Source organism: Catharus ustulatus, chromosome 2 (assembly GCF_009819885.2).
Source record: "Catharus ustulatus isolate bCatUst1 chromosome 2, bCatUst1.pri.v2, whole genome shotgun sequence".
Taxonomy (NCBI): domain Eukaryota; kingdom Metazoa; phylum Chordata; class Aves; order Passeriformes; family Turdidae; genus Catharus; species Catharus ustulatus.
In genome coordinates, this window is record NC_046222.1 from 20,475,164 (window position 1) to 20,484,862 (window position 9,699).

General features: G+C 44.0%; 1 protein-coding gene across 1 annotated transcript in view; it reads right to left on the reverse strand.

Annotated features, from left to right (window-relative positions):
* Positions 1–7,744, reverse strand: part of ADGRG7 (adhesion G protein-coupled receptor G7) — a 29,256-nt gene extending 21,512 nt beyond the window's left edge. The window contains 2 exon segments of the mRNA XM_033086841.1: positions 2,203–2,266; positions 7,639–7,744. Of these exon segments, the coding sequence (XP_032942732.1) occupies positions 2,203–2,266; positions 7,639–7,744 (170 nt within the window).
* Between the last annotated feature and the right edge of the window lie 1,955 nt (positions 7,745–9,699).

The following is a 9,699-nucleotide window of genomic DNA, read 5'->3' on the forward strand; positions in this document are numbered from 1 at the left end:
TGTCATGATTTGTGAAAAAAAAATAACCATGACATAATGTAGAAATTGTGTAGAAAAACAATTTGTGTAGAATTGTGTAGAAAAACAATGAATTATGAGCCAAGTGGAATTTTTTTCATCATTGTTGGAACAAAAGTAATTGGGTTACAAAAGTTGTCTACGTAGTATGCCATGCTCTCTTTTCCAGCCAATAAACTGGATCACCTCCTCCATACTCTCAGCACCTGGCTGACCTTTCTTCCTGCCTCCTCAACACCTTTAGCACTCTGATCCCATGCTCTTCATGCTCCATCATGTCTCAGCCCCTCACACCTCTTAGTTCCATCTTTATATTTTCAGTACATAAAATACACATCCCCATTTTGTTAGCTGGTGAAGAGGAGACAAATGTCATATATAGTGTATACATCTTAGTGACTGGACTGGATTGACTGGCCATGTGACCTCAGCCTCCTCACTGATGGCATAAGTCTCCTTTCCTTTTCCTCTCTGAGATATTTATAGGGTTGGTCTTCTGTACCCAACTAGTGATATGTGCAGAACTCATAAGATTTTGAGACCTTTAAGTTGTGTAACCACTCAGTAAATTTAGTTGAAACTGGTCAGCAAGTTAAAGAAGGTGCCAGGAAAGTGGAACAGCAGGCAGATTGACAATATAAACTTCCCTTGGGAAAACAGAGTAAAATTGAGGGTTTGTAGTTTCAGTAATGTTGGTTATGATTTCAAGTTAATTATGTCTGTCCAAGCATTCTTACCTCAAGTATTTTAACAACTATAGCTATTAAAATCTATTCTTTAAGGTAATTCACAGCATGTCAAATGCAGGACACTAGAGCAGTGAACAAAGGAAATTACAGAATCATCATAATGCTTTGTTTCCAGTACTGAAATCCCAGCCATGATTATTTTATTTAAGCCAACTTCTCTGAAACGCTTTGCCCAACAGTTCCAATCAGTCATGAACTCATCCAGTCTATCATTGTCTGTTGGATGTGCTGCCCATCCTGTCATAAGGGAAATAACGTGGAAGACCTGAACTTTCCATCTACCTAGCAGTGCTCACCAAGAATATTTTCCAGGTTACACTGAAGATATTTTGACATCCTTCTGGCCAAACATGTCACATAATTTGACAAAAGCACAGCTGACACATGATGGAGAATCTATGTGTCACGCTTGCCACATTGTGGGTTGTTGTCCTGGGAGAGAAGGAGCTGGGGATTTTACCAGCTCTAGAGGTCCTGCAGCTCCGTGAGCTGGCAGCCTCCCAGCACAGGGAGGGGCCTGAAATGAGAGTCAACCAGGACAGTGCTATTCCAGGTGGAGGAAATTTGACTCATCCAAGACCAGTGCTCGTGGCAGCAGGAGCTGAAGGCAGGCATTGTCCTGCAGGGTGCTGGGGTGGATGGTGTGTCCTCAAACACAGGGCAAATCCAGACACGGCAACACTGGTCACTGAGACCTGAATCAGATTTTCAAGTCACTGTGATCTTCAAACAGGAGAATTCAAACAACAGCCAAATTGGCTAGAAACTGGCCACAGGTTGTCAAAACCTGTAATGCCTTCCCCAGATGTATTATTCCTTTGAGGTGGGTGAAAAATACAGCTTCACAAAGCAAGAAGAGCCATAGCACTGCTTGTGGATCTGACCGTGCTGAGCAGATCTCAGCAGCAGGAAAAGCCAGGCATCTCCCAGAGTAGGGGTGCTCCCAGAAGTGGTGCCAGCTGCCCATGCTTGGCATGTGCTGATCTGTATGACAAAGAGATCCCACCCACTCCTCTGGGCACACTCAGGCTCCATCCCCAGAGCTGCCACTGTGGAGAGAGAAGCACAGAGGTTCCGTGGATTCTGTACTGCCTGTGCAAATAAAGAATCAAGATATGTCTATATATATAGTCTTCATCAATGGCTATGTAAAATAATGTATCTATTTAATTTGACGAAAGAAAAAAAGAAAGAAACATGATATTTTTGAAACCTCAGCTAAAAAAAATGTATGGCCCATAATCTCACCCATATACTCGGTCACTTGCCCTAAAACCGATGGTATGAATGTGGGGTCAAAGCTTCCAAACATGAATTTGCATTACCAAAACCATGTAGGTGGGAACAGTTTTGTGCAGATGCTGGATGAGCAGGAGTGGGGCCCTCCAGTCTTCCAAAAGCTCAAACTGTTAAGTCCATGAAACACCCAAATTACTTCTCCAGGAATTCACAGAACCAAGAAGGTAACACAAAGCCGCAGATTCCCAGAGCTGAAGGGCCTAGAACAATAATAAGGACATGGATAGTCACACATCCAAGAATCAGCTAAAGATGTTATGATTAGGATAGGATAGGATAGGATAGGATGGGATGGGATGGGATGGGATGGGATGGGATATATAATAGAAAAACCCCATGCCCCAAAGTCATCCATAGCCTCTATAGCCACTTCAGGACAGGTGACGATTTTTATTCTGTCTTTTGGCAGAAATAGTGGGTTTTCTTTGAAATAGCCATTGAACTGGCTGCCATAGCTTTGGAAAACAAAAAAGCACAGTCCAAGCAATAACAGAGAAATTGCAGATCTTAGAAATTTCTGAATATATTATGGTATTTCCTGTGCATTATGATATTTCAGAGCAAGTTCTGAAAATCTTAAGGTTTTTTTTGAAAAGAGACTGGCAAATTTTGAATGGCTAAAGGGGTATCCTACTACAGAAATTGCAACAGGGAAGAAGTGGATGCACCTCAGTCTTAGAAAGAAGGATTTAAGAGTTTGGGGATCTCCACAGAGCAAGGTTTCCTCACAATCTCAGCAGATCCCTAAGTGAAGGATGGAGTTGGAACCCTTTCCAGTAAGGTTCACAGTGGAAATTGCACACCTGTGCACTGGGTGTATGGTTTCAAATAATGCAGGAAAGTGGATTTGAGGACTGCCATTTGATCTGATATTTTAATGCCTGTGTTTTGAGACACTGATAAACAGAGTAAAGCCAGACCATTCAAAAGTAAACAGCACTTCCAGGAACACATGTCATTGTATATTTCTAATGTTCTCACTGAACTAAAGAGATTGCTTAACTTATTCTTTAATGGGATTCATATAACTGGAAGATTATTGCAAACTATAAGGGCTGTGCCATGTGGCAGGGGTAATTCTGTTCTTGGCACTCTTTGCTCAGCTTTTGCTCATGTTATTGCTGTTTAGCAATGTTTCAGGCTGTCTCAGCTCCACTGCAGCCAGATGTCTCTGATGATAGTGGAATAACATCTAAATGTAGCTAGGTAATGTCTGTCCTAGCCATCAGCTTTTCAAAACACATCGTCTCTCCATTGGAAATCTTACAGGAAGGAAAGGAAATCTCATCCAGCAACTGAGATTTGTGCAGCCCTAAGCAGCTGTGGAGAACATCTGTGGGAGTTGGGTGTCCAGTCATGCTGTTGTTGCTCCACTGCCCAGCAGTACTGTCTCACCAGCCAGGCAATCAGTGTGGCTCAGGGGCCATGTGGCAGGGGACTGACCCTGGTGCTCTGCCACGTGCTCTGGACTGGAAGCCTGGGAGCCCCCAGGACACTGGGGAACCTGCAGCACAGCTCCAAGCCTCTGCCCTGCTTGGTGAGCGTGAACCCAAAGCAGCCAGGCCAAGCAGGACTGCTTGGGTCATCTGGCACCAAGGATCCCAAAACCAGGGAGGGAGCAGGGATGCCCTGCAAATGCCTGGACCCTGGGCTGCCTGCTGAGGAGCAGTGTCTGGGACAGCCTGAGCAGTGGTGGAGCTGCTCCTGCAGCAAAATGGGGCAATGTTGGTCAGGGTCTGCAAAGGAGTGCAAGGAAAGAGAAAGGTGAAAAGGAAGACTGGGCTGGCACTCCTTTGGAACAAAACAGAAAAGCAGGCAGCCATGGGGTAAAAAGTTCAGCATTTACCCCTAGAGGTGTAGGCAGAGCTTCCATGAAGCCCATGTGGCAAAGGTTAGGTGACAGCAAAGGGCAGGTGACAGTGAAGGGCAAGAACCTTACCTTTGCATTCCCAAAACAGTTCCTCTGTAACAGCATGACACTCACAGGACCTGTTAATGCCAGGTGAAACTGTGTCTCTATTTAGAGCTCCCTGGTAACTTTTCTGATCCTACTGTTCAAGGTCTCATGAAACTTTTTTTGTTTCAGAAGGAAATCTGTCTTCCACAAATGCAAATTCCCGAGCTTACGTAGTCACACCTACTACACATGTGGTAACTCACCAGGCTCCAGTACAGTAATTTCACGATTATAAGCCACACCATTTTGACTAAAATTTTGCTCCCACCCCAGAAATGTGGCTTACACTCAGGAGTGGCCAATATGTGAAAAATTTTCTGACATTTCCAACTCCGTAAGTGCAGCCGAGGTGCCGAGCTGAGCATCTGCCAGTAAAACCCGGGATTGCGCAATTGTTACAAATTGCTTACTCTGTTGCGTGGCGGGTGCAGGCGGGCTCCGTGCCAGCAGCGCGGAGCCGGGGAGGCGGGGGGCTCCCTCCTTCAGGCAGCGCAGCCCAGGGGAGAGGCAGGGGGCTACGTGCTGCCATCTCCACAGCTCCGGGGGGAGGCGGGGACTCCCACCTGCCGGCCCCGCATCCCGGGGCAAAGGCGGGCCTGCTGCCGCAGGAGCAGGCAGGCTCCATCCCCGCCTGCCACCACGGGGCAGCGCCGGGCCAGGGTGAGTGAGCCTGGCGGCAGAGGCAGCCGGCCCCGAGCGGCCCCACCAAGCGGCAGCGCCGGGCTGGGCCACCTGGCCCCGTCGGCAGCCCCGAACAGGCTGAGCCTGCACGGCCCGAGCCGAGCCAGTAAACCCCACCATCCCACAATTCTGTTACTACTTGGCAACTTTGTTGCATGCGGGTCCTCGCTGCGAACAACAGAGAGGCTTATAATCAGGTGCAGCTTATGTACGGACAAAGAACGAAATGTTGCCAACACCCAGAGATGCGGCTTATAGTCAGTGCGGCTTGTAATCATGAAATTACAGTAATTTCACGATTATAAGCTGCACCATTTTGACTAAAATTTTGGTCCAAACCCAAAGTGCGGTTTATAATCAGGTGTCTCTTATATATGGACAAAGAACGAAGAGTTGCTGTTTTAGTTTGGAGGACAGGTGTCTGCTGAGAAAGGCAGGAAATTCTCTTTGAAATGGAGAATGCAAACCCCCTCCCTCCAAATTATTAGAATTTTGAAATCAAGGGGCTTTCAGGCAAAAATATGGGAATTAGGAATAACAGTTCTTTTCTAGGGAAATTAAAATAGAAATACAGTACTACAAAGAAACAATCTCCAAACTCTGTCAGAGTACAACCTGACACCCCGTCAGGCAGGGTGTTGGTAGCAGTCCCATTAAATGGTGGCTGCATCCTCCTGCAGTGACATATGTGATTCAGTTGAAGCAGTGCTCCTGCAAAAAGTGCAGTTTTCCTTCGGAGGTCCAGTGGTGATGTGGAGAAATCCGGTTTTCCTCTGGAGTCCAGTGGAGAAAGGGGCTCCCTTAGTGTCCCAAAACCTCTGTTTTTATCTTGGTAAGAAATGTTGGGCTCTTCCCCCTGGCTGGAGCAACTTCCAATGGGATGAAGTAATTTTATCAGTCACACAGTGGGACTCAATGGGCCATTAGCAGAAAATGACTCGCTGGAGGAAGGATGGGTTGTGAAAAGATAAAGAACAATGCCCCGCCTGGCCCATTAGCAGAATATCTGCCGTTGAGATAAGGATCACTGCCCCCACCCTCAAAAGATGGTGATACAATAGATACCTTTTATCACACTCTGTATTGTAATGTGCGGCTTATAATCAGGTGTGGCTTATAATCGTGACATTACTGTACTGTAATTGTGGCACAGGCTTAAAATCATGGGGTTCTTCTGGTTTAATTTTAAGATTCAGAAAATATCTTCTTTGTCTTTCAAGTTTTGCAGACATTAATCATGTCAAGAATCCCACTGATTTTTGGCTGTATATATTTCTAAACTGCACTATTCAATTCTTACATAATACCAGGTCACCATGAACTGCTGAGGGTGTTTTAATCAAGCATCATGGTAACTGTTGATGCTGATACTGGTGATTGAAGTCTGAATAAAGAAGAAACTCTACCACTATTGCACAGCTAGCAATGCATCAGATGGGCATGGAGGTATTTTCTGTCCCTGAAGTAGCTGCAGTTTAAATGCCTTTTTTAGCAGCTGGTTTGCCTCCAGCTGTGTTAGGCATAAGCAGAGATATCCTTGCACTGCACTGACTAACTCCCATCTCATCTGGGTTTGACTCCATCAAGTCAAACAAAGATCTGAGCATATTAGCAAAGGTAGATTATTACTGATACGTTAAATAATCATGGTTTGCTGTGGATGATACAATTCCTCCAAAGCCATCTTTCCCTGGCCCCTGGAACTTACTATAATAGATTAGGTCTCCTAGATACCAAGGCTGAGCCAAATTCCTTAAGAATTTGGTCACTCTCCTAACACCTCGGAAGATAATTGGTTAGAAATTAGTTTGTATAATTGGTCAGTTCACCTTTAGAACTTTTGACTTAGATTGAATACTGTTCTTTATATAAACTTTTTACTGGCTGTCTTTTCAATCCCCCTTGAAACTATAAATATGACTGTCTCCCCTTTGTCTTGGAGAGAATCCCTGCTCAACCACCCTTTGCATGAAATAAAGATTCTTGTGGAACGCGTCAAGTAAGGCCTCCAGTCTTTCTCTGCTGGCTAATGCAAGCTGCTGAGAGATGACTGACCGATATTAGCACTCTCAGGTCCTGGTAAAACACCTACCAGAGGAAAAAAGAACGCTTACAGTTTGATTTTGTGTCCTTTCTTGGGCTTGGCTATGTTCAATCCCTACAAACATCTGATAAACCTCTTGAAGTAAATGTAACCTAATGAATCCTCATATAAACTTTTCTCCAGGATTTTTGGTCTTAAATCATTTCTGACTCTCTACTGGACAAGCAGCCAGAATTACTTGATTCTTTCAATGAATTTTGAATATAGGTCTGTGTGAATATAATTTTGAATATAGTTTTGTGTCATATCAATATAGTGAGTATTTTGCTGAGAATAAACACTGACCAGCTTCCTGCTCCAAGTTTGTACACAGAAATGTTTTACAAAAGTGTGTTGACCTGATTTTCAGATATAGAAAATGCAAGTCTCTGATATGCTTTCAATAATTATTTCTGCAATGTGAGTTGCAATGAAAATATGAACAGGTGCTATATGCATGCAAACATACAAGCGTCTGCAAAGCAAATATTTTCTTTCAAATTTAGTAGACTAGTTAGAGGTTTATTTTTTCCTTTTAAAAAATAAATCAAATGTCTACCAAAAGGGTGAGAAAATGTCAAGATATTTCTTAAAGTTATATCAAAGGAGTCATGAGCAGTGTACACATGTTCCAATGAAAACACTCCAGAGATTGCTTGTCATCCTATTCTGTTTTACGGCAGCATACAAAGTTTGGGGTATTTATTTAAACATTGTTGTAAGAAGAAAAATAATTCTTCCTGAGAAGTGCACTCCATGGATGTAATAATGTTTGCTAGTAGTCATGCTTAGATATTTTAGGAAAGGAAAAAAATCCAAAAGAGTTCAAACGGGGTAGAATAATTTCTTACCTGCTTTGAATCTGAGGAGCTGCCAAATACAGAGTGCCCAAAGGGTCACAGGCACTACACAACAGGTGACTCCAACCAAAATTCTGTCCCAGTGGAGTGAAGGCATGTTGTAGTGCAGGCTGTCTGCAAGGCTATAAAATGTTTATTATACAATCTTGTCATAAACCATTAACTACTTGTCTATTGATAAAACTTTAACCTTTTCCTTTCTAAAAAAAGAGTTTTGGCACATGTGTTTATTACCCCTTGGGGACTGGCTCTGGTCCTCAAGATAGAGCTGCATGTGTCCTGGGGGGGGTGGTGCTGGCTGGCACAGGGTCGAAGTCAACACAGTCAAAGTGAAGAAGACAGTAGAGTTATTTTAAGAATGAGTTTGAATAAACACAGCATTCAGTGGATTAATTCCAATTGTGTAAGTAGGGACAGCACCTTGTTTTGACATGTTGTTTTTCTCTAGTGAGGGAAGGAGATTAGTTTGGCTTTTTTAATTACCAAAGTAATTCCAACTCAGCTTAAAAAACAGGACTCAACAAGCTGATGTGGTATGCCAAGGATGTACAGAAATGCAGTCCAAAAAAAGGGTTCTGGTCTCTTGGGATGTGGCACAATGGTCTAGCCATTAGATACTACTGCTACTGCTGCTGCTACTACTCCAGACTATGATTCCTTTAATGCCTTATAGATTGTTATGGTTTTTTCTTTCCTCAAGAATAAAGATGAGTAATATGAGATATGTATTTAATATTTTAATTTAATTGGTGGCAATCTGCAAGGTACTCATGATACTCAAAACTCAATGATACTCATACTCAAAATATTCATCCTGAAAATAAAAAATACCTCATGTCAGGTGACCAAGACACTCTGTATTGAAGAAAACTCCTGAGGGCATAGGAAAGACTATGGAAATGCTGAAAAAATTAGGATTACTTTTACAAATGGCAGCACCAAAATTGATAATGTGCTTCTTCAGATAGCCAAATGTCTTAATAGTCTGCTCACAGAGGTTTTATTAAAAGACAGGCTGTGTCACCACAGCAGTGACAGGCTGGTACAAACCTTTAGGAGGGACAGGGCTGCATGCTGTCCCTCTGGGCTCAGCTCTGTCCAGTCTGGATGGGGGGTGTCTGCCTGACTGTTTGTGGTAGCCCTGTTGTTACAAGCATGTTTCTTGCCCTAGATCTTTCCTCTCTCCATGTTATTCTCATTAGCATGGTAAACAGAAAAGGGAAGATCTCCTCAGTGCTGGGATCAGCACAGAGACACGAGGAGGGTGCAGGGCTGTGACACTCAGGTGATGGGTGAGTCCAAGGCTGGGAGGAAACAGCACTCAAGGGCCATAGGAGCCTTTTCACTCCCCAAGGTGCCAAACTGCAGTTTTGGCAAAACCCAAGGGGATTGCCAGGGAATGGGAGGCTTCATCAGAGAGGGGTGGACATGGGGCAGGACAGCCGTGGGAGGCTGGGTGGCACGGCTCCAGGGCTGCCCCAGTGTGCATTCCAATGCCCGGGTATCCCATGGGCTTGGGAGTATTTGCAGGGCTGGCCAGGCAAGCCCTGGGAGCCTGAAGGCTGCATGACCCAGCTCTCCCACTGCTGGGAGAGCACTGCTCAGCTGGACAAAAACATCTCCTCCTCATCCTGTGTACAGAGAATGCTTTGGACCCTTGAAATGTTAATTACTTTACAGCTTCCTGCCATAAGCAGTTAAATGTTAGCTTTTCTGGTGTTTAATGGGATAGGATTGTAAAACTGGATCTAAGAGATACACTGGAAGATACCCATTCCTGAGCTAGACTCTTACAAGACAAAACAGAACCAAGAGTAATTTGGATCTTGAACATGGGGAAACTGAGGAACAGAACAGTTTAGTGGTATTAAGTTAAGCTCCATCCATCTTTGCTAAGCTAAGCCTGAGGTTTGTGGTATATTAAAAGCATACCCAGCTTCTGAATCACAGGTCTGAGTCCTTTGCTAACAGAAACGCTGCTAGATGATTGCAGATATTTTTAAATGACAAGAAGAAAGAAATCGTCATTCATTCTCATGGTTACTTACACTG